Source organism: Rhincodon typus, chromosome 1 (genome assembly GCF_021869965.1).
Source record: "Rhincodon typus isolate 14 chromosome 1, sRhiTyp1.1, whole genome shotgun sequence".
In the NCBI taxonomy this organism is placed as follows: domain Eukaryota; kingdom Metazoa; phylum Chordata; class Chondrichthyes; order Orectolobiformes; family Rhincodontidae; genus Rhincodon; species Rhincodon typus.
The window spans coordinates 103,474,101-103,499,897 of NC_063332.1; the positions used below are offsets into that span (position 1 = coordinate 103,474,101).

The 25,797-nt window shown below is 37.9% G+C and overlaps 1 protein-coding gene across 1 annotated transcript in view; it reads left to right on the forward strand.

Moving 5' to 3' along the window:
• The window catches only part of wdr1 (WD repeat domain 1), a 51,284-nt gene that overhangs the window by 19,488 nt on the left and 5,999 nt on the right, over window positions 1–25,797 (forward strand). The window contains exons 6-13 of the mRNA XM_020533391.2: window positions 4,213–4,290; window positions 5,714–5,794; window positions 6,248–6,481; window positions 15,104–15,191; window positions 17,286–17,442; window positions 21,554–21,641; window positions 22,335–22,445; window positions 23,881–24,057. Of these exons, the coding sequence (XP_020388980.2) occupies window positions 4,213–4,290; window positions 5,714–5,794; window positions 6,248–6,481; window positions 15,104–15,191; window positions 17,286–17,442; window positions 21,554–21,641; window positions 22,335–22,445; window positions 23,881–24,057 (1,014 nt within the window). The remainder of the gene's footprint in view (window positions 1–4,212; window positions 4,291–5,713; window positions 5,795–6,247; window positions 6,482–15,103; window positions 15,192–17,285; window positions 17,443–21,553; window positions 21,642–22,334; window positions 22,446–23,880; window positions 24,058–25,797) is intronic.

Here is a 25,797-nt window from a genome sequence, read left to right on the forward strand (position 1 = left end):
ATTCTCACAGATAACTAAAATCACCTTACAATTTTGTTTCTCAATTTCCTGCTGACTATTGGGCAGATCTGTAGTACAACACCAATAAGGGGATCATCCCTTTCTTCTCCGTTTGACCCAAATAACTTCCCTGGACATTATTCTCGGGAATATCCTCCCTAAGTACAGCAGTAATATTATGTTTAAACAAAAATGCCACCCCCCCCCCCCGCCCCCAACCTCACTCAAGACTAGCGAGGCTGGCTCAAAGGTTGATGTACGAGAAATGGTTTTTGATTCCTAGCAGTGGTAATGGGGAATTATGGAACTGATGTTGGGAGGTATTTCACTTGAAATATCTGGGACAGTGTCTTGGTGAATTGTTTAACTAGGGCTTTAGAGAGGTTTTTAAACTAAATAACTTAGCAGGAGGTGCTGTCTTCACCAGAGGGGAGGTTGAGAAAGCTATAAGAATACACAGCAACGATGTGGAGGTAACAACTACATAATGATTACAAAGAATGAAGCATACAATAGAGTGCAGTACTAAATTGGATTATGGTAGGGGAATTGGTAGCAAGTCAATTTAAGACTCTCTCCATCTGTAGATTTCATTTTTTCAAATGAACCTATTTTTCTAATCAGCCTGCTCAGAGGTGTGTAATAACATTTCTAGAGCAGGTGGGACTTGAACCTGGGTGTCTCAGTCCATGGGTAGGGACATGACCCCTGCACCACAAGAGGGCCCCATACAGTATTTTTAATGAGATGGATGACTGAACAACACAAATGGGAATCAATGGATATAATATGATTGCTATTATAATAAGGTTATGAAGGTGACTAAGCTTGGGATCTGAATATTCAGGGGTATTTGATGGTTCAAAGGGATAGGCATAAAGAAAAGGGGGTAGCACTTTTAACACGATAAGATCAGTACAAAAGTGAGAAATCACTTTATTCAGATGAAGCTGCTGATTAACTTGGGTGGGGGAAAGAAGTCACTGTTGTAGGTAATGTACAGGCTTCCTGTCAACAGTACACATAGGACAGAGTTCACATGAAGAAATGATGATTTGTAAGAAATGTAATGCAATAATTGTGACCTTTAACCTTATAGTTTAGACATGTCAAAGTGGCAATACTGATCTTGAGGATGAGTTCGTAGGCTTTAGGTCAGTTTCTTAGAATGTTATATGATGAAACAACCAGGAGACAGGCAGTTTTAGACCTTGTAATGTGGAATAAGACAGGGCTAGTTAATTGCACCATAGTCAAGGATCCTTTGGATAAAAGTGACGATAACCTGGAATTTCACATTCCGTTTGAGATGTGTGGGTCCAAAATGTCTTGAATAATTGATTACATAGTTCGCTAATGTAGACTGAGAAAATGGATGAAAAGGTAAAATGGGAGCAAACCTGGGGCAAATATTTGCTAGATATTTCATGACTCTCAACAAAGACGCATTCTCTTGATTGACTGTACGAGAAGGATAAACAGTCCATGGCTAACTAAGGAAGGAAGATGAGATCAAATTCAAATAGATATACAATGATACAAAAAAATAGTTAGTCCAGAAGCCTGACAAACATTTAGAAACCAGAGAAGAATGATACAAATTAAAGAAAACGAATGTGATGGTAAGAAAGCAGGAAACCAGTGAATAAAATCTTCCATAAGTATATAGAAAGAGAGTACCTAAAGAAAGCGGGGTATACAAGGTATAGAGCTGGATGAACACAGCAGGCCAAGCAGCATCAGAGGAGCAGGAAGGCTGATGTTTCGGGCCTAGACCCTTCTTCATTGGGCCAATGGAGGATGAGACTGGCAAATTAATAAAATGATGATAAATCGAAGAAAACTTTGTTTTGTCTTTGTTGGAAATATTGAAAAACATTTTATAATCTTCTACAATTCCCCCTCTTGGAAAGGTCCTGCTGGATTGGAAAACTCTAAATTTTAGCTATCTATTCAAGAAAGGAACGAGGCAAAAAGCATGAAGTTTTTAGGCCAGAATTCATTAATGTAGTAGTAGCAAGACATCTGGAAGACCAGAATATAATCAAGCAGGGGCAACGTAGCTTTATGAAAGTGAACTTTGATACAACTATTAGAATTCATTGGAGGATTTAACAGGTAGAGTGAATAAAGGGAAAAGAGAAGGTGTAAGTATTTTTGGATTTCCAAAATAAAATTGATAATCTGCTTTCTAATAGGTGGTTATAACAGGTAAATACTTACAATGGTGAGATTAATAATTTAATGTGGACAGAGCATTGGCTGACTATCCAAAATCAGTCAGGATGAAATAGTTAATTTAAGGTTAAGCTGTAACTAGTGGAGTGCCACATGGATCAGTGCTTAAGCCCCAACTATTTACAGTTTGTTTTAATTACTTGGATAAAGTGACCTCTCATGTTACAGCCCAAGCCATAAGTACAAAGGTTAGAAAGCAAGCTGTGAAGAGGACTCGGTCGATAAAAGTAGATTCAGAGTAAAATAAAATTTGGCAAAATAGTATAATGTGGAAGAATTAGGTTCCCAGTTTGGGAAGAATAGAAAAGCAGAGTTTTTTTTATAATTGGGGAGACTAGCTTGCTCGGTACAGTGAGATTTCACTGTCCTTGTACACAAGTCTCAACAAGTTAAGATGCAGGGAGGCAGCAAGGAATTAGAAAGGCAAATGGAATATTGGCCTTTATTGCAAGGAAGTGGTTGAAGTATAAAGTAAGTGTCTTGCTACCTAATGCTCTGTACACAGTTTGGTCTTTATTATATAATTCAGTTGTGGTTCTTGACTCACTTGCTGGCCAGCCTTTTCTACGCATCCCTAGTTGCTCTTAAAGTGGTAAGCTGCCTTTCTGAGCTGCTGCAGTCCATAGGTTAACTCTCAATGCCTTTAGGGAGGGAATTCCAGGATTTTGACCCATTGACAATGAAGGAATGGCAATATATTTACAATTTGGGATGGTGAGTGTCTGAGAGGAAATTGCAGATGTTCCCTTGTATCTGCTGCCCTTGTCCTTCTGAATAGTGATACTCTTGGGTTTGGAAGATGCTGTCTGAGGATCTTTGGTAAATTTCTGCAGTGCATCTTGTAGATAGTCCACATTTCCACTAAGTATCAGTGGAAGAGGGAGTGGATGCTTACGGATGTGGTGCTGACCAAGTGGGCTGTTTTGTTCTGAATAGTAGCAAGCTTCTTGTTGGAGTTGCACCCATCTAAGCAAGTGGGCAATATTCCATCATACTTGACTTCTGCCTTGTAGATGCTGGACAGGCTTTGAGGAATCAAGAAGTGAGTTTACTCACTACAGTATTCCTAGTCTCAGAGGCTCTTGTAGCCACTTTGTGGTGAATCCTGTTGAGCTTCTGGTTAACAGTAACCTCTAGGATGTTGCTCTTGGAGGATTCAGTAGTGGGGACACCATTGACTGTCAAGGGACAGTGTTAGTCTCTAATAAGAGACTATCATTGCTTGACATTTCTTTGCAAATGTCACTTGTCAGCCCAAACCTGGATATTGCATTTGAACGTGGGGAGCTTCTTATTTGGGGAGTGTTAGAAATTGTTTAGAGAAGGCTCACTTGTTTTTTGGTGCCTGAGATGATCTCGTCATCTCATGGCAATGTTGTGCAGATTGGGCCTTGGTTGTCAGAAGAATGAGAGGTGATCTTACTAAAACCTATAAGACTTTGAGCTGGTTTGACAGGTAGACACTCAATGGAATCTACAACTAGAAGACAGCTTGAATAGAAAGGGTCATGATTTAGCTATGTTTGTGTAATGGCAGTTAGATTATCTATGTTGTTACAAATGTTATATGCATTTGGACAGAGTGTCTTTAACTTTGACATCATTCTGCTTTGGAAGCATCTTTGATGCTTGGCTTTGTTTCTCCTGTCTTCTAATCTCCTTGGCATCTTTTCAAGTTCTTGCTACTATATTTAGTACCTTCCAATTTGGGTTACCTCTTACGTTCCCATTCTCCTCCGAAGCTAGTTTATAGCCACTCAACAGCACTGGCAAATCTATCTCTTTGAGGAAAATATTTAATTGTATGGCAAAATTTAGAATTATTTACACCATAGTTTACTTTTTAGTTATGGCCCATCTAAAGTTCATCATCTTTACACTTGTGTAAGCCTTAAAATATCACATAGAAAAAAATAACTTTTCTTGTACTTGTAGAATATATTTGCTAAACGTATTTCTCTGATTCTCCCTTAGAACCATACAAAGTTTGTTAACTGCATACGATATTCTCCTGATGGAAGCAAGTTTGCATCAGCTGGTGCAGATGGGCAGGTAAGATTAGACATAAATTATTCCAGAGTACAGTGTCTCATTTCTGAGTTTGCATGTGTTAACAGCTTACATTGCTCCAGGGTGGAAATTTCAGTACTCTGACCTCCGCCTCAACATGTACTGAGATCACTTCTGATTTTACTTTTTGAGAATATATATGCTGGAAAAAGAATTTGTTCTCTACTGATCTTCAAAAAATAAAAACAGTCCCACTATTGATCTAGTAGTACTTGTAGAAGGCACAGTGTTTAATCTTTAGCAACCACAATTTACTTCGGCATTTTCTGAAAGATGACAAGTTCATCTGATTACAGTACAGTAATGGGATATTTCTGTCTGGTTGAATGAAATCCTTGAGATAACTTCAATGAATGTTAATTATTTATCAGTTTGTGTCTTTAGAGAAATGGCTTGTCATTCCTCTGTATGGTATGACTAACTAGGACAATACATTCAAGTATGCAGATTCCACCACTTAACAAATTTTTACTTCCAAGAAGCATAGTTAAATGGCCTGTACTGAGTAAGGTAACTGCGAGCAACACCATGCAGTTACAAGTGTAATGATGGATGGTTTAAATTAGTCATTGTTCAGTTAATTGTCTAATTAACATAATTTACCTTCTTTGCCAATATTGTGCCTTTGCACCTCGCTGTTTGTGAAGTAGACATTTCTTGCTCTGCAATCATTTAGGTTAAGATTGTAATCAAAAATATTTCCACAATGCACCTTTTGAAAATGCTGTATTTCAAGCACAAACCTTGCAAATTTTGACAGTATAAAGTATTTTGTTGAACTGCAACTGTTGGTCCTGATGGACAGCAAAATTAATCTTTGCCATTAATCATTGTTTACTTTAAGTTGGTAAGGCAGGAAAGTATTGAAACAAATGCAGGAATGTCATAAAGCATTTAGGCTGCAATTTAATACATTCTAAACTTCTAACAATTTTGAAACAGTTCTTGTGGTTTAGTGTTGTTCACATCCTGTGGATATGGAAAATTATTTCCTAGGTCTTATTTAAGGAGGTAAATGTCAGTTTTTGAGCCCAAGTAAATAGTCGGGCAAGTTGTGATTTCAAGAGTTCCTTAGCATTTTCCTATAGCTTTTAAGATGAAACTTTTAGAGTTACCATTTTCAAACAAATTCAGGTTTGGATTAATGGGCTTCATCTTTGCAAAATGGTTGTTTCAAAGGATAATTCAATTTTCCTTTAGAATTTGGAAGGCAGTTTTTAAAAAAATAAATTACTATGTTTTCTTCATTCTCATTAGTGTCACTTAAGTCACACATCTCTTTTAGATATTTCAACATAAAAATATATTTTGCAGTTTCTTGTGAAGTTTCATACTTAATTTTAATATTTTCTTAATACGTATTTTAGTGTTCCATTTTGAAGTCGTGTGTAATTTTTCATAATAGATTTTTATCTATAATGGAAAAGATGGAAATCAGATATGTGCTCTTGGAGGCTCCAGTGCCCACAGTGGAGGTGTATATGCCGTAAGTTTTTGTTTTGGGCTCCATCGGTTATGATATTAAGTCTGCTTGCTATGTTCGATTAATTGAGCCTGCAGCTATTCTCCTCAATCGTTTGTTAAGCTAATGTTTGTTACTTTATATAGCTTTTTAATCCATCTTAACATATAAACAGTCAAATTCCAAGTGGAAATTTCAGATTTATATTACATCTCCCTAATTCTGTGTCTAATTCATTTAAAACTTTTCTTAAAATTTCTTGTAATTTTTCTTTTTGATAAAGCAGCACATTGAAGCCAGTGATACTGTGGCAAATTCCTGATTTATTAACTGAAGTTCTATTCGGTATACAGTTTGAAAATCGTATGTATGTTGACTTGCTTGTGATTTTAGCAACTGTTATAAGAAGGCAGTGACTTTAATGTGTTTAATTGTTTGAACTACTATATTTTAACTTCTGTCATTTGCCTCCTACAGATTAGTTGGAATTCTGATAGTACGCACCTAATTTCTGCTTCTGGTGACAAGACTGTTAAACTATGGGATGTTGAAGCCAACTCTGCAGTGACAACGTTTAATATGGGGTCTGATGTACTGGATCAACAATTGGGCTGCTTGTGGCAGAACGATCACATGCTGAGTATTTCACTTTCTGGCTACATTAACTATCTGGATAAAGCAAATCCCAGCAAGCCTCTCCGTGTCCTCAAGGTACTGAACTTGCTAGTCGTGTTGGATCCCAGTAATGATTCTAAAGTACTGAGTGAATTCTGTCATGATGGTGTGTCTTAGTTCAGAGATGTTCACTTTTTTTTTTATGGTAATCCATCGTTGTGACCATTCATTTTGTGGAACCATTCATAAGTGATAGAGTAGCTGTTAAGTTCATCTCCTATGGACCTATTGCAAAAAGTGCTGTTCTACTACATAGTCATACAGCACAGAAACAGACCCTTCAGCCCATACTGAACATAATTCCAAACTAAACTAGCCCCAGCTGCCTGCACCTTGCCTATATCCCTCCAAATCTTTCCTACCGTGTACTTATCTAAGTGTCTTTTAAACGTTGTAACGGTGCCCACACCCACCACTTCCTCAGAAAATTCATTCCACATGTAAATCACCTTGATGTTAAAAATTGCCCCTCATGTCTTTTTTTAAATTTCGTACTTACATTATCTGTAACTATGGGTGAGGTGCCTGATGACTGGAGGGTATCTAATGTGTTATGCCTTTAAGAAGGATTCTAAGGAGAAACCAGGGAACTATAGACCTTATGAGTCTGACTTCAGTTATGGGTAAGTTGGAGGTAATTCTAAAAGATAGGATTTATAAATAATAGGGTGGCACGGTGGCTCAGTGGTTAGCACTGCTGCCTCACAGCGCCAGCAACCCGGGTTCAAGTCTATCTTCGGGTGACTGTCTGTGCGGAGTTTGTACGTTACCCCCTGTCTGCGTGGGTTTCCTCCTGGTGCTCTGGTTTCCTCCCACAGTCCAAAGATGTGCAGGCTTGGTGGATTGGGCAATTTCGCATGGCCGTAGTGTTCGGGGATGTGTAGATTAGGTGGCTTACAGGGGATGGGTCTGGGCAGGATGCTCTGAGGTTCAGTGTGGACTTGTTGGGCCGAAGGGACTACTTCCTCGCTGTAAGGATTCTATTCTATGATCTATGATTTAGAGAGGCAAAAATTGAATAGGGATAGTCATCATGGTTTTGTTTGAGGAAAATCGCATCTCACAAACTTGATTCGGTTTTTTTGAGCAAATTACCAAAAAGACCGAGGCAGAACAGTAGACGTTGTTTACTTGGACCTTAGTAAAGCCTTTGACAAGGTTCTGTGTAGACTAATTAGTGGGTTAGGTCACATGGAATTCAGGATGAGCTTGCCAGTTGGATACATTATTAGCTTAGTGGCAGGAGACAGAGTGGTGGTAGGACGTTGCTTTTTGGACTGGAGGCCTGACACCAGCAGTGTTCCGCAGAATCCGTTTTGAGTCCTCGTTTGTCACTTAATAAATGATTTGGATAAGAATATAGAGACATGGTTTTTAAGTTTGTGGATGATACCAAAACTGATGGCATAGTAGACAGCGAAGAAGGTTTTCTAAGATTACAAAAGGATTTTGATCAAATGGGTCAATGGGCTGAAAAATGGCAAATGGAGTTCAATTTGGATCAATGCAAGGTATTGCATTTTAGTACAACAAACAGGGGCAGATCTTACACAATTAATTGTAGGATGTTGGATAGTGTTGTACAACAGAGATACCCAGGGGTTCAGGTACATAATTTTAAGTTTGCATCACACATGGACAAGGTGGTTAAAAAGCCATTTAGCATGCTTGCCTTTATTGCTCAGTCCTTTGAATATTGGAGTTGGGAAGTCATGTTGAGGTGTATAGGACATTGGGGAGGCATCCTCTGCAGTGTCCAGCACTGGTCGTCTTGTTACAGGAAGGATATTATAAAGCTGGAGATGGTAGAGAGGAGATTTACCAGAATTATGCCAGGTATGGGAGGTTTGAGTTACAAAGAAAGGCTACAGTGGCTGGGACTTTGTTCACTGGAGCATAAGAAGTTGAGAGGTGACCTTAAAGATTTATAAAATCATGGAGAGCATAGATGTCTTTTCCCTAGGATGGGGGATTTCAACACGAGGGAGCCTATTTTAATGTGAGTGGAGAGAGAACAGGTTAAATGTTATTTTTGGTACATAAGTAAAACTTCTCTGAAATATTTACTTATTTTACGCCAATGTTTTGCTTTATTCTGGATTGAATTTGCATACTTTGCTTAGCATCGTCATCCAAAACTAGGCAAGAAGAAAATAATTCGACAGAGATTTAAATGTGCTGTTTCGGACTACTTCGTACACGCAAAGTTACACTTATGCTGTTTTCATATGGACCCTGAGCTAATGCCATACTCAGTGCACGCATGTGTGCACGAAAACTTACTGTATGATAACTCTTAAAACAGCAATAATAGCTTAAACATTATAAGTGCCACCAAAAGCAAAGTAATTGAATTATCAATCCTCTGCTGGAACATAACATTAGTTGCAACATTTTCAACAGCATGTTGCAAATCATTGTTGCACTGATTCTCCAGCATGCTGAGGAAGGGTCACTGGACCCAAAACATTAATTGACTTCTTTTTCCTTCACAGATGTTGCCAGACTTGCTGAGCTTTTCCAGCAACCACTCTGGTTTTGTTTCTCATTAGTTTTTGCCTTCTATTACTTTTTCTGTTAATTTGTATCATCAACTTTATTAACCATTAATATTGCTATTTTTCTCAATGGAATATATGTTTGAAAATTAAGAAATAATTCCTTAAATGTCTACTGCTGCTCTATTGTCCTACACTTTTAAAAATATTTTCTCTTCACTTAAGCCAGCTTGGTCTTCATGCCCTTTGTAATTGGCTTTAAGTTTAAATGGTAGTCTTCGACTCACATTTCCCCCTCAAACTGGATGTGAAATTCAGAATTTTGTGATCCCTATTGCCTAGACATGTTCTATGCTGAGGTCATTTAGTCCTGCTTCAGAACAAATAGCCAAGTATTTTGTAACCTGCTGACTGGATGCCTCCAGAACATACTCTAAGAAATTGTCCTATATTTGTGCTGTGAACCTATGTACTCTGCACAAATCAGAATGGGAGTCAGTATGAAGATTAAGATCATCCATGATTATTAGTATTTTTTTGGAAGCTCACATGTTTCTTCCTGTTTACTCTATCCTACAGTGCAATTACTGTTGGGGTGTTTTATAAACTATTTCCTATAAGTTATTTCCCATTGCTGTAATTTATTTTCTCTACCCAAATTAAGTCTAAAATCATCTCTCATTCTTGTATCTTGTATTTATATTGCTCTTACTTTACAGAGCTACCTCACTATCTAGCTTCCTGTCCTTCTGAAATGCCAACTACGCACGAACATTTAGGCCCAACCTTGATCAACTTATTTGCTATTTCATGGAAGCAAGTCACAAATATTTCCATGAGATAGTAGGAACTGCCGATGCTGGAGTCTGAGATAACAAGGTGTGGAGCTGGAGGAACACAACAGGCCAGGCAGCATCTGAGGAGCAGGAAAGCTGACATTTCAGGTCTGGACCCTTCAGAAATGGGGGAGGGGAAGGGGGCTCTGAAATGGGGGGTGGTGATAAGTGGATAGTGGAGCGGATAGGTGGGAGAGAAGATGGACAGGTCAAGGAGGGAGTGCTGGTCTTGGGATGAGGTCAGGGTGGGGAGATTTTGAAGCTAGTCAAGTCCACATTGAGATCGTTGGATTGTACGGTTCCAAGGCGGAATAGGAGGTGCTGTTTCTCCAGTTTCCGGGTGGCATCACTGTGACACTGGAGGAGACCCAGGATGGACATGTCCTTCAGGGAGTGGGAGGGGGAGTTGTTTGTTGCGAACAGTGTAGTGCTCCACAAAACAGTCTCTGAGCCTCCGCTTGGTCTCCTCGATGTAGAGGAGGCCACGTCGGGAACAGCAGATACAATAGACCACATTAGCAGATGTGCAGGTGAACATTTCCATTTTGTTTTTCATTCTGCTCACATTGAGATACTGAACTGTCGATTTTGTTATTTGTTTTAACCATTGTTGCATCTCTGGCTGTTGCTGCAGCAGCAGTTAATCTGCTGTGTCCTTTCCTGTCAATTTGATTTTCATTATCCATATTGTTAATTGCTTTTTTTTTTGTCCACACCTGCAATTAGCTAGTTTGTTGACTTAAAAGAATGCTGAGTTGTAAAGAAACCTATGGAGCTGTACTTTGAACCTGGTTGTGGGAAGGTCTTTAGTCTGTCAGAGTTAAGATGTTGTATGAAAGAGTTGGAAAGGAAGGTTGAGGAGGAATGGAAAAACATGAATACAATCAACGTAACTGCTCAGTTCTAAAGAGCAGTCATCAGACTTGAAATGCTAACAGTTTTCCTCTCCACATATGCTGGCAGACTTTACTGAGTATCTCCAGAAATTTGCCTTTGCTTCAAATCTCCAGCATCCACAACTTTTTTTGCTTTTAATTTTGTTGCTCCTCTTGTTTGCTGCCAGATTGTTTTGATTATGCAATCTGTTTGCATCAAGTCCTAACCACTCTGTGTGTTTGCTTTGTGTATTATACTATGAATTAGTTTAATTCCAAAATAATGCAAATAATACAGATGCATAAAATACAGACTGTCCAACACAGACTATCCAGTTGACTTGACTGAAACTTTGTATGTTTTTGTGCATTCAGCACAGATTTGAATATATTAACTTCAAAAGAATGGCAACTTGGGTCCGGGATGCTGCAGTTCACATGATAAAGCTAGAGCTGATTTAGACCAATTGCTACAAATAGATCAAGCAACAGCGAAGTAAAGCTTTGAGGCTGAGGTTGGGATTTTTTTAAGATAACTGGCTTTGTCTTAATGCTTCAGCAATTTATATGCTCACCCCTTTTTGTGAAGTGTATATATTTTTAAGATGTATACAATTCAAAACAAACTTGAATAGCCTTGATGCAGACAGATGTTGCACGATGTGGTTTTATGAACTGATTGATTGCATTCGACTGTAAGTTAAGGTCTTGCTTAATTTGCTGAGAAATTTTTTCCCCATTAAGTTCCTATAATTCAGATTTTCTTTTATGAAGAAACAAATTCTCCTGAGCACCTGTAACTATTTTTATAAAGAGATTAATATGATTAGAATTCTCTTGAGTTATAAACATTAGAGAAACATTTGTCCTTTACAGAGAACATTGCAGATTAAAATGCCATAATTTGTACTGTGATGACCTGTCTTATTGGCACTTTTGTTTCCGTTCAGAAACATATTCGCAAATGCTCCCTAGATATTGTGAAAATTGGTGTTTCAATATATTTTGTATTGTATTTGTCTTTTTAAAAATTTTATCAATGTAACTTGTGAAATTTTTATTTCATTGTTGTCATCCAAGTACCATTCATTATGTAAGAAATCCGATTAATGGTTGTCAGAGGGAGGAGCTATTATATGCATGTTGTGATACTGTTCGTTCTTGACATAAAAATGATCTGAAATGATCTTAATCCTGAGAGAGCTGCTTAATTGTGCAACCTTTTGGACCCAGTAACGTTAGTAATGAATGCTGAATGAAAATTAGCTTTCTTTTAACTCGAAGCTCAGAGGGAACTCCTGTTTTCTTACATGGCTGCCAATATGAACTTAGCTATGTTGGACTACAAATACCTCTTCTGAATCTCTTTCAGGGAGATTCAAAGAGAACAACAAATGGAAAGAAAATAGTACACTGAATCTGTGAAATATTAGGATTTTTATGACCTACTGATATCAGTCGTTAATCTTCCTCATGCTTGCTTGGTGCTAGCCGTGAGGAAAATTCCTCATTTTAGAGGTGCACTTGAATGCCATTTTGAGAGATGTTGTGTAGGTTAAGGCTATTAACATTGACTATTGGAGTTAGAATGTTTTGCAGCTGTACAGGACGTGTGTGAAGCCACTTTTGGAATACTGCGTACAATTCTGGTCGACTTCTATAGGAAGGATGTTGTTAACCTTGAGGGGCTTCAGAAAAGATTGACAAGGATGCTGCTGGGATTGTAGGGTTTGAACTGTAGAGAGAGGCTGACTAGGCTGGGGCTTGTGGCTGCAATTTAAAGGTTGCGACCGGAGCAACAAGAGTCTTTGCATTTGAAAGGGAAGTTATTGGTTTGAGTACTAAAGAGACTCATTCAGATGACTTGTGAGTGAGTAGTTTAGTTTATTGGCTCCCTAGACTCTCTATGCTAATTCCTAATGCTATGAAAATGCCTGTGCTTAGTCAGAAATGCTGTTTTCAGCAATAAATACTTGGGCTCCCAAGAAGGCAGTCTTTGGTTTATGTAATCTGCATCAACCATTTACTGTTTAAGAATCACTGCTCCTTTATCAATAATGAGGGGATTGCTTATTATTTAATTGATCAGAATGCATTCATAAAATCAAACAAAATTAGTGTGACCTTATCACTGCAGTTCTATTGCTGTCATTCTACTTATTTCAACCTTCCAAAAGAATTTTGAAGTTATTTTGTTCACTCGTGTAGATTCTTAAAAATACGATGTATATTTGAGATTTTACCCAATATTTGAATAATGCTGCAGAGGGCTGACCCATCTCTGGGTCCAGTTGGACTTCATTCTAAGGTCTCAAGAGGTTGCTAAATTGAAGTAGTAGATGCACTGGTGTCAATTTTCCTAAATTCATTATATTCAGATAAAGATTCTGCCAGACTGGGAAGTAATAAGTATGACCCTCTGTTCAAGAAGGAAGGCTGACAGGCCAGTTAGTTTGACAATATATCTTCCCCATGGCATTAGATTTGATCATAGAAGCAATTACAGCTGCACACTTTGAAAAACTCAAGATAAGTGAGAAGTGTCAGCTTGGTTTTGTGGATGGGAAGTCATATTTAATCAATTTTTTAAAACAACTTTGAAGTGTAATATTCTGTGAATAAAAGAGAGTTGATTGAATTATGCGTGATTCCTCTTGTGGGTCAGTCCAGAACTAGGGCAAGATACTCTTTTAAAAGATGAAAAATGAGGGTTGAGAGACTTTGGAACTCTGCCTCAGAAGGTGGTGAAGATGGGATTGTTGAATATTTAAGACATGGTAAACTCTCATTAAGCAAGGGAATTAAAGGTTATGAACGTTCCTTCTAAGCTGCACTGTGCATAGTCATTCTGATGTTCAGCATCCTGGAGATCAGCATCAGCAAGCCAATTATGGTATTGACTTTTGGTTCCTGTGCAGCCAGAATGAAAAGAGGGAATGTCAATGTGAATGTGGTATTCAAAATGTACACAGATCATCCAGATCCTAATGAATAGCAGAGCATGCTTCAAGGGCCTAGATGGTCTGTGTGCGCTCCTGTTTTGTATGACGCAGGGCATGTAATGTTTCAGCCTCCCTTAGTGACTTTATAGGTTCTGGCCCAGATATCTGTTGCACGACAGCATGGATACTGTTCCACTTAACGCATACACCTTTATTAATCTTTAAGCGATAGCACTTAGGGACAATGTCACTGGCCTTGAAATCCTGCACATCAAGGTATTTCTTAAGTGGTCAATCCACGAATAAATCTCCTGGCTTGGCTTTGGAGCAGGTGACCAAACTACTATTTCTGAAGTTGTCTTTGCACTCCTTTCTTTGCTGTAACTGCCCCATATCAGGTAATACCTGGTTTTGACCAGTTACTTTTAATTAAGTTATTGTCTTTGAAGCCATCAATGGATGTATTTCTTCTGACCTTTTTGTGGTTACAATTGAAGAAACACAGCAACTGTCGGAAGTTGTATCTCTAACTCCTTTATCTTTATGATTACAGAAACAGTGGAGCATGGTTCCTTCACAGCTCCAACATCATTTCAGACTTTTGGCAAAATTTTGTGGCTTAGTCTTTCCATTCTGCTATCCTGTCTTCAACCCAAAATGTAGCTCTTTGTTTAGAGTATCAAGTTGTTCTTCGATACCATTTTCACTATCCTGAGACAAACTCGGGACTTCACAACAAGTTTACATACATTAATAGGAAAGAAATTAAGTACATGTACATGATTCAGTATGATTCATTTGATTGAAAAGTAAGTAATGTATTGGCTTACGGATCTTTCATGTGTATTAATGTGAGGGAACACACATTGGCTTATAAATTTTCCAAATGTAGTTGCTGTGTCATTCAGTTCCCTTGCATTCTCCTCAATGTTTCTCAGCATTAGTTTAAAGGAAAATATTTAAGAAGAATGGGCTCAAATATTTGTTCATTCATTTTGTTTTTTGCCTGTATTCTATCTTCTGTACTTGAAATCACTGGCCAGCCATAACTTCATAAGTATCCAGTGTGAACAGTGCTCCTCGCATGTCATTTCTTAATATGCAAGTCATGGCACATCATGCTCATGCTTCACCTTGTCCTTGTCTGAAGTTTATTCATATGCCTTTACCTTGGATTGTTGATTAAAACAGAAACCAAGTTAGGTTATTTGTAGTACTGTCCCAGGATTGGCTAATTGGCACAGCTCTTGTATCTAGTCCTTGTTATTCAACTGCACATCATAAACTATTTGCAGTTCAAACATTAACTAGCATCAAACATTTTGGTATTGTGATGCTTTTTTTTTGCTGTACATTGTTTTTCTGTTTGAATAACGTTGGACTTATTTGACTCAGTTATACAGTTGGCTTTAGTCATGAAAGCAACTACATATGATCATTTTTGTTGGACTAATGGATTTGTACGAAATAAATACGAAACTATTTTGATCTTTTTTTTATCTTATAGGGGCACAGTAAGTCAATTCAGGCCTTGACTGTTCACACCAGTGATGGGAAGCGTTCCATCTACTCTGGCAGCCATGATGGCCATATCAATATCCTTTTTGAAATGCACTTCTAAGTTTGTCAGCTTGGTGAATGCTTTGGCTACAGAGTTTGGTACTTTCGCAGATAACTTAGAAGTTATTAGACAAAATTATTCCATGTCTTTATTATCCCAATTCCTCCATCCTTATGACTTTTTAAGAAACATAATCTATAATTATTAGTTACCAGGTTGTATCTCAGTAATTGAACAGCCTTGTGGCAGGACCTTTGTCAGACTGTGTAGCATTTACCAGACCAGGGAGTTCACTTGTCGGGGCAGTGTGGGAGTTTTTAAATGTTTTAAACAGTGCTCTGCAATGTCAAATGATATGAAGAACAGACACTTTAAAGAATATGGACTACCTCTTTACCTGTCAGTACAACTCCAGGAATCTAAATGCACTGTGATTTCTTTGGAAAATCATTCAAAACATGCCAGAGTGCCAGCTTAAGGAGGTACATTTGTGAATTTTTGGACTTAATGATGCAAAAGCAAGGTACTGCAAGTGTTGAAAATATTCTGTAGCAGCATACAAGCTAATGTTTCAAGTTGGTGATCGCCAGTCACCAGTTTCTCATTTGCTCCGCAGTCACTGCCAGGACAGTGAAGCGTTTCCACCTTTTTTTTTTATTTTGAATTAATACACAATTTTCCTTGCCTTTTAAAACAAAATATACCAGTTTGTGACCATTAAATATTGCAACTATTTGAAGAATTGGTTGTGATGTTTAACAACCAAGGGGTTTTTGAAAGAAGCTAGGTTTGAGAAAGAAAATACCTCTTTGCTTGCTGTCATCCCATTTAGTTCTTAATTTCTGAATTGGTATTTTGTTCCATTCAGGCAATATAATAAAGCTTATTTTTATTTCCTTCTGTGCCAAAGCACAAGGTTTATGGGCCCACAAAGTGTAATTAAAATATTAGCCTTTGTAAAGTTATAGTCATGGTAATACGAATTTAATGGATTTTATAGAACTGTTTTTTTTGGGAAAGATTTGATTTATTGCATTGGAGTCTATGAATCATGTTAGTTTTAGCTAGGAATATGTGCTATCTCAATTTGGTGCAATAACCTTCAAAAATGATCCACATTGCTTTTATCTTTTGGTTGTCTTTAATTGGTACTAGATGTTTTCATGAGTAGCTTTTCATTTTCTGTAAGGTAACACCACATCATTTTGTTATAAAGATATTGTTTTAATGGTTTCAAGTGTTCATTATTATGTCATGCATAACAGTGCTGGTCATTCTTTCAGTATGCAATTATACAATGACATGAACTAAGAATTTAACCATAAGACTCCTGTAATCTGAAGAGTTGAATGATACAGATACTGGAAATTTTAAACCAAAACACAATGACTTAAAACGTTAACTCTTTTGCACTCTCGTGCTCTCCCTTCAAAGATACTGACTGCACTGAGTATTTCCAACATTTTCTGCTGTACTTGTAGTCAGAACTGAACATATTTCACAGGTTTGTACCTCTTTCTGATGGGAGACTTTAAAAGTAAATGTTCATAAGTTGGTGACATGCCATATTGTCAAAAATAATCCGATTATGCTTTGCCCTGACTGGAAGGCTTGTCTTTTCTCAACCTCATTGGCTAAGGACTTGCTAAGCAAGTTTTCCCCTCAGTACCAGACCTTATTCAGAGGCATTGGCTAGGTGACTATTTTTGTTCTTATTATCTGCATGACAGACATCCTACTGTCTAGTGCCTCAGACTCCTTCGCTGATCAGTGTCTTTGTTACGTGGCCAGTCAATAATACCATTTTTGTCTCTTCTGAATTTTGAATGTTTTCAAAGCCTACAACCTATGGCGCTTTATCCTAACCCCTTTTAAAATGTAATACTGCTAATTCTTGAATCCCTTCGCTCGTTAAAGATAATCAAAGATGTAAATTTTTTTTGTTCCATTGAATTTTTTTTGGTTTGTAAAAACAAAAACCCATACATTTAGAAATACTTAGGCCCAGTCCAGTCCAGAGAGACTCTACTGAAATAGTACTGCCCCTTTCAAGTGTGTCAAGTAAAAAATTTTTGAATGTATTTGGCAAAAGTTCTGTTTTGCATTTCCTTGACTGATAAGATCTCACCTGATTGGAACGCTGAAACTGGAGAGAATGATGCTTTTGCAGGGAAAGGACATACGAACCAAGTGTCATGTATGGTGGCCAGTGACGCAAATGAGATTGTCTCTTGCAGTATGGATGATACAGTCCGTTTCACTTGTTTGCGCTCAAAAGAATACAAGTAAGATTCTGTGCTGTACATGTTTTGTTGTTGTCTTCTATATTCCCTGAAATTTTGTTGAGTGACGAACTTTTATGACTCAAAACATCCTGTTAACAATGCTTGCACTTGGTTAACACCCCTAACATAGACTTTGGGATTGGTACATCATCTTTTGGGTCAAATAAGTTGTCATAGCTATGAACAGTTTGCAGGTAAGGAAGGAGAATGGAGTTGTACCAAAGGAGTGGAAATTATAATAGGAGCCAATATACTAATTTTAGCCTTCCTCATCTTTAATAAGAGCAAGCTTGAGATTTAGCAAACACAGTAGATTGGATCAAGTGCAGTGTAGGAGTGAGTGGTAAATGCAGAAACCAGTCTCATTGGTATGCACAATGTCACCAATGGACAGGATGTGAAGGAGGAAGTTAAGGGTGAAGGTGAAGGGAACCCATTGGTGGAAATTTCTAAAAAGGAGTTCCACAAAGCTGGATAAAAGAAAAGAGACTTTGGAGGTGAATAATACAGGTCACTATTTCAAACTCTATAAAAGACCTTCAAATATGGTGATGCACCGTACACACTCATTGTGTGTTACTTACCATTTTCATGTTAAGAGTAGAGTGTGAGCAATTCATATTTGAACCTGTTTTTTTTTTGTTTTGTTTTTTTTTTTTAAACAATACAATTGCCCTTAGAACTCCAAAATAGCATTCTTAACAAAAGCACATACTTGAGGCAAATCGAGCCAGATGCTGTGGGATGATATTGTTAGTAAAAGGCTTTTAATAAATCTGTTTGGACATATTTTGGTGGCAATAATCTATTACATAATGATAATTCTGAAGCAGGTGGGACATCGGTCTTCTGGCACAAAGGTAGAGGTTATTCATCTGCTTGAAGAATGCAACATACTGCGTGAAGTATAACATCAATCAACATAAATTGGACACCAGTGTCAAATTATGGAATATATTGGAAGGCTGCTGACTTTCAATTGAAGAGGAGACTTTCCTTAAACCTTGTTGTATAGCAGCTCTGGGCTTACCCCTACTGCGTCCAATATTGCTTTGGACAAGACAATCTGGGCTGGCTTGTCACCTGCAAAGGTTTTTGGCAGGGTGGAAAGATGAATGCCATCATCTTGAGAGGACAATAATTTCTTGCATGTTGTTGCTGTCACCCTCCTGGGAGTACACCTCAGTGACTAAAGTGATGAAAGAGAAAGGGGCTGTCCAATTTACATGCATCCTTTCAAGCTGGGGTTCAAGCAACTCGGCTGAGTGCAACACCATAATTCCCTATTAATTAAATCTTCACTGTCCTCTTGATGTTGCTCCACTGATCGGCAATCTTGCACTACTTGGCTGTTTGAAAGATGAATGAGTAACATTGTGGCCTGGAGGTGGTGAGTGCTTTGACCATAAATCAGAAGGATACATTGGATAGAGGTGAGGTAGAATGCCAGGAGAGATGATAAGGTTATGCTTAGTTTTAACCCCTTCACTGGTCAAGACCTCAGTAAATGATTTTACCGACATTAACCGGCATTGTCTCCTCTGGAGGAGTTAGGATATGCAGTGTACTTGTTCACCTGTGGTTAACACTTGCCTCCAATTCTGTGGCACTTAATCCTGAAATGGACCAAAATGACATGTTCCTCTATATTTTGAATAATGTGACCATTGCCATAAGAATTCAATCATTTCTTTAGATATTCTTCTGCCTGTTTGTTGCTTTGGGCAATTCCTTTAAGATTGCCTCATGGATTAGGATAGGGTACATCTTATAATTGCAGCTGTTTGTTTTTTTTTTTGTGCAAACTAAACTTTTAGATGAAAGACACTTGGTAGTGTTAAGATCAACATTCAGATACTCTGAGATTGACTCTGGGTATTGGCCTCCGTGGTTATTTGCTTCTGCTGTCTTCTGATTGTGTATCTAGAGGACCTTCTGGCTGCTGTGGTTACAAGACGTTTTGTCCTGCTTTCTAATCTCTCCTCCAAAGCCACAATCCAATTTCCAAGAACTTCAGAGCCCAACTTCTTTAAGGGCAGGAAATCAATCAATCAATCAATCAATAGTTACTAAAACATAAGTGCAGACTTACTGTGCCATTCAATAAGACATAGCTGATCAAATTTGGCCTGAATGCCACTTTTGCTTGTACTTCATAATTCTCTGCTTTCTTGTTAATCAAACATCTGTAGTGGAACACCTACCCATTTCACTTTGCCCCTCACATTTGTCTGAGGCCCTAAATTTTCATTTCAGATGCAGTAGCAACTTACTGGCATGTCTTTTAAATTAACATACTGTATTCACTGCTCACTGTGGTCTGTATTACACTGCAGAGACCAAAAGCAGGCTTGGTGACTGCCGTGAGAACATTAATATCCAGATACATGCAGTCAGCTATAATTTTAATTCTCGACCTTTCTCCCTCTCTGATGTTTCTGTTTGGCTTCCTACAGCTTTCCAATGAAACTCCATCTATGCTTTGGGACAACACTTTTTTTTTTCTACTGTGTAATTTGCAGTCTTCTGAATTGATCGTAGTCTCTGCACCTATCTTGCTAATTTCTGTCATTTTCCTCTTATTTCCATTAATTTCTTTTCTCCCAGCATTTACACATTCACCATTCCCTTTATTGTCTGTTTATCCAATACCACTGTTTAGTCTGTTTTACATGAAGTCTTGCTTCTATTTAATATCTTATACTCTCCACATCCGGTTTTCTCTTGCATTCATTTCATGCACACACGCCCCTTTTTATTTGCTGAAATAGATTACATTTCCAGATCTGATGAAATGTCACAAACCGAAAAACATGAACTCTTCCTTTGTCCATAGAAATGTTCAGCAGAACTGAAGCATTTGTTTGTATTTTGACTTTATATTATGCTAACCACTCAGGTCCCTATGGCTGTTGCAATCAGTAGCAAAGTCAAGTATTGAATGAATACTGAAATTTTTGAAAGCGAGCACAAAGCATTAAGTGAAATGCTGACTGCATTGCAGTCAATGAGCGTTGTCCGTTGCACATCATGATCCCCATGCTGATGCTTTTGTCTTTTCCTTTGGAGGAAATTCTTTTCCTTTTGAATTTTGCCCCCAAGGATTTCACTTTTGGCATTATTCTAAACTTATGGGGGTCAATATAAGAACGAGTTGGTTATGTCAGATTTACCAAAAACACTAGTTTGGCCTCATCTGGCATTTTGCACTTATCACACTTCAGGAAAGATATTAAGGCATTATGGAGAGAGTGCAGAGAAAATTGAGTCATCCTGGTGATGAGGTCCTTCAGTCACATAGGAGAAGTTAAGACTTTCTTTTGGAGTAGAGAAGCTTGAAGGGAAATTTGAAGCATTCAAAATGAAGAATATTCTGGACACAGTAAATTGGGAAAAGCTTTTCCCATTAGCAGAAGGATAGAATTCAAGGAAGCAAATTTTTAGATGATTGGATAAAGAAACAGTGGAGACATTGGAGAAACTGCAGCAGGTCATTAAAACCTGAAATGTACTGCCTGGTATTGTCCTGATTGCTTCCAACACATTCAAGAGAAAATTGGATTACCCCTCGGAATGCACAGGTTTCAGGAAAGATGGGGAATGGCACTTGGGGAGGTGATGGCCTGGTGGTATAATTGCTGGATTGTTAACCCAGAGACCGAGATGATAATGTTCTGGGGATCTAGGTTCAAATCCCGCCATGGCAGATGGTATAATTTGAATTCGGCAGAAATCTTGAATTACAAGTCTGACTATGAATCCATAGTCAATGGTCAAAAACCCACCTGGTTTACAAATGTCCTTTAGGGAAGGAAACTGCCATCCTTACCTAGTCTGGACTACATGTGACTCCAGACCCACAGCAATGTGGCTGACTCTTAACTACCCTCTGGATGGGCAATAAATGCTGGCATAGCCAGCAATATTCTCATTCTATGGGTGAATTTTAAAAGAAGTTGAATTTCTCATTGAGAGCTGGACAGTTGCAATGGCCCAACTGTGGCTCCTCCCTGTGCTGGAATGGTTCTGTGATTTTTATGTCTAATGTTAACAGTATTGGTCTAAATTTTCTATCAACTTAATATTCTTAATGAATATCTTTTTCTTGTAGACCTGAAAATGCAGTAAAGATGGATACTCAACCTAAGAATGTGGCAGTTGGTCCTAGTGGCTACACAGTGGTCATTTGCATTGAGCAGGTAATTTTGTTTTAAACTATTACCTACAGTGGATATTGTGACTTCACATCTGATATCTGTAATAACACATTTTTAAAGATTCTTTTGTAGACTGATCAGATTTGCTTCAAGTGTTTGTAATATATAGCATCTTATTGTGCATAAGTGTGAACTTTTAGTTTTTCTCTAAGTATTACTGAAATGCGGGGCTTTTTTAATCCAAATACAAAATTTTAATCTTAACAGTATAAAATAGAAGGTGAAATGTAACAGTGTTTTTGGCTATTGTACAATAAAATGTAAAACTTTGCCCTAGTCCTACCAGACCATAGGTCTGTGTTCTCATCAGAGAGAGGTAATTGGTGATTTAACCTGACTCTCACCACACCTCAGGCGATTGGAGAGGTTGAGAAGAAGGACTCTTCATGATAACCTCAGCAAGTGGGAATTGAACCAATGCTTACTCTGCATCGTAAACCAACCATACAGGCAGCAGAATTCCACCACCACCGCCAACCCCCCCCCACCGACTCCCATCAAATGAAATGTACAATGTACCAAAGCCTCTTCTGTCTCCAGTTCAATGAAAAAAAACTTAATAAAAGCACAATAATTTCTACCACATTAAATTCAAACTGTTATTTTGATTGTTAATGCTCAAGCTGCGACCAAGAGCTTCTACAAGAAGGTTACTAAATATACTCTTGTGTACAGATTGTACTGCTAAAGGACAAGAAGAAGGTTTTTATGATTGAGAACCTTGATTATGAACCAGAATGTGCAGCAATTCATCCTGGTGGAGTAACTGTGGCAGTAGGAGGAAAAGTAAGAAACGTCTTTTCTTTTTTAAATTTTAAAAGTATTTTTACCATATTCAGAAAACGTATTTATTTAGAATTGGAGTAATATGCTTTTAGTATTGTTACAGATCAATACAAACTCCTTCAGAATATATTAAGATAGGGTCTAGGCTAACTTCTTCATAGGTAAGTATAAGGTGTCCAGATGCAATTCAATTGGTCAAACTACTCAAATTTAAGAGAGCTCACACTTATTTGTATACTACAGTTAAAATGCAGACAAAAGAATTGGCTTAACTGCAACTCTATTGAAATGCTTAACAAAATAGTATGTATAAACTATTACTAATTAACTGTTCCAATATAGTAACATCCCATAAACACAAATGTAATATTTTCAATAAAATAGGAACAAAAACAGAAATTGCTGGAAAAGCTCAGCAGGTCTGGCAGCATCTGTGGGGGGAAAAAAATCAGTTAACGTTTCAGGTCCGGTGACCCTTCCTCAGAACTAATGGTAGCTAGGAAAATGTTGGTTTATATGCAGAAGATTGGGGTTTGGGGGACAGTGGTAAGAAGTAAACAATAAATTGGAATTTGAGTCCAAAGAGAGAGAAGAACAGTTGGACAGACAAAGGAGTTGATAACAATCTGGCTAGGAGGGTGAATAGCTATTAATGGGGACAGTTAGTGGCTAACAGTAGGTAGTGTGTAATGGCAGACTGTGATAACGAGGCCTGGTGTTTGGGGTTGGGGGCTACGGCATGGGAGAGTTTAGGCCCTGAAATAGATTGTTTCACATGCAATTCTAGCAGCAGGAAGAGAACTCCGGCTTTTAGCTGTAACAAGGAGGAATAAGAGCTTCCGCATCCAACTTCAAGATCCCAGCAACTGCTGAAAGCTAAAACTCAAAGTCCTCGTTCTGTGTGAGAGCATGACCCCACCCATTCAGGCTACTTCTATTGTTCCAACATTTTTAAGAAAGAACAAAGAACCAAGAACCAAGCCCTCACAAGTTGTTTTCTTTATTGACTTTGAGCAGACTGCTCGTAACCTAGTCTCAATTTTTCTTTATTTAAAAAACAGCTACCAGGACAAAATACTACTCTTAAAAACCATAGTATCGTCACAGTATAAGTTCACTAAAGTTCTCATCTTTCTGTGAAATTTAATATTGTTCTCTGCTTTTCAATTTTCAGGGATAATTAATGCTCTATTGAAATATTCAGTTTCTGGTTGTAAAGTTAATTTAAATTTGCTGCCATTTGCATGATTGAGTTGATCTTTCAAAAATGAAGTGCATCAGTTATAGAAGTACATCATAATACAAAAGAATTGGTACAGGTTTGACAGTTGGAAGGGGTTTCATTACTGTCTGCCTTGTTACAAAACAAAAGCTGAATATCAAAGTTTGTTTTTCTCAATTTTAAACTTTGATTTGTGTTTACCTTAATCATTAGGATTCCAGTGTGCATCTATATTCGATTCAAGGTACTACACTGCAAAAACACTCTGTTCTGTCTCCAAGCCATTTGGGACCTGTGACTGCATTGTCTTATTCACCTGATGGTGGAACCCTTGCTGTCTGTTCTGCAAATAAAGTCACAACAGTGTTTACAGTTGCAGATAACTACAAGGTAATTTTATTTCCTGTAATATTGTTAAACGAGACTGTTCTCCTTTTATAATGTCTGAACATAATTTTGCTTAATGTTTAGAAAACTGGCTAATATGGTTCAGAACTCCATCTAGTCTATGTGCATTAAACTAACCCAAAATTAATTTAACTATTTTTGTCTTCGCTCCAGAATGCTCTACTTGAACATCTGGTTTTATTATTAAGATTGTTTTATATGTTCATCCTCAACCAGACTATTCCCAAAATCTTGATCTTGTTTGATCTCCAACTGAATTCTAAACATTCTGTCTAACTCCAACAGAGACAGTAAGAACTGCTGATGCTAGAGTCTGAGACAACAGTGTGGAGCTGGAGAAACACAGCAGGCCAGGCAGCATCAGAGGAGTAGGAAAGTTGGCGTTTCGGTTCAGGACCCTTCAAAAATGGGGCTATATTTCTGAAGAAAGGTCAACTTTCCTACTCCTCTGCTGCCTGGTCTGCTGTGTTCCTCCAGCTCCACACTGTGTTACGTCGAACTCCAAACCTGGAGCATTACTCAGCTCTTTGCATAACTTAACAGCATTACCACTGAAATTCTGTACTGTCATTGGTGACTTGTTGATTTTCCATTCTTCTCATTCTGCAAAATATCCAATACTCAAAATCATTCATATGCAGTTCTATCTGCTCCATATTCTCATAACAGCACACCTATATCTCTTCCCATTGCCACCCCCCGACAACCCATGTACCTGGTACATCAAATTCTATAAAGACAACATCTTATTATTATGTTTTTAATTGTGGCCTTAAATAGAAAAGATTAAAAACAAAGATTGTGGAAGGGATTGCTGCCCTTTGAAAAGGCAAGGTATTGAAACCCATTCTAAGTTGTATTCACACTGATGTTTTATTCAAACAATAGGGGAGGCTCTTTGTAGATGGTCCATCACCAGTGAGTGTATGCAAAGTGAAGTTTAGCTGGCAGTAAGTAGCTGATTTGGTGTGAGCAACTGCAACCAGTTGTGAGTGCCAGCTGTTTGGATTCCGGAGTAGCTGAACAGCTCATGCATGTGAGCGATAGTGAGATTCCCTCACCTCCTGTTCCAGAAATCTAGTGTCTCTTTCTTTCTCCAGTAAAATACCTAAAGCCTGAAGAAAGCCACTTTATTTTCTGCCATTAGTTGCTCTAAGCTATTGCTTTTAGCCAAAAGTCAGAGACTTTACAACTTGTGAGCCAGTTGCTCTGTGCTTCCTGTGAAGATGAGAGAACCTGAAGTAAAAGATCAGAGATTTGAAGGACTTAAGGAAATGAACATACCATTGAATCCTGAGGACTGATGGCATTGATTTGTTACTGTAGTGTATTTTTTTTACTTCACCTATGCTGTTTGTCTATGTATGTGTGATTTTTTTTTTTTAGAAGGGAGTCAGAGTTTAACTGGTAGTATTTTATATTGACAGTTCATAGTTGTTTACCTGTAGTTAGAATCTATTTCTAATGAATACTAGTTTTTGTTCGGTATAGAAATTTGGTCTGCGTTTTCTGTTGACATGGATCTATTCGACAGATAAATTGGGGACTTTGTGTAATTTGACATTTTTAGGATTAGTGGAACTTGATTTGCAGCTTACTACCTCAATGAGGTGTGATACATCACTTTTTAAAATCCTTTTGTTTAGCCGTAACTCTTTCCACCTTCAGCCTTAAATCCACACTTGTTCGTCTTCTGACTCATCTTCCACGTATACCTTCACC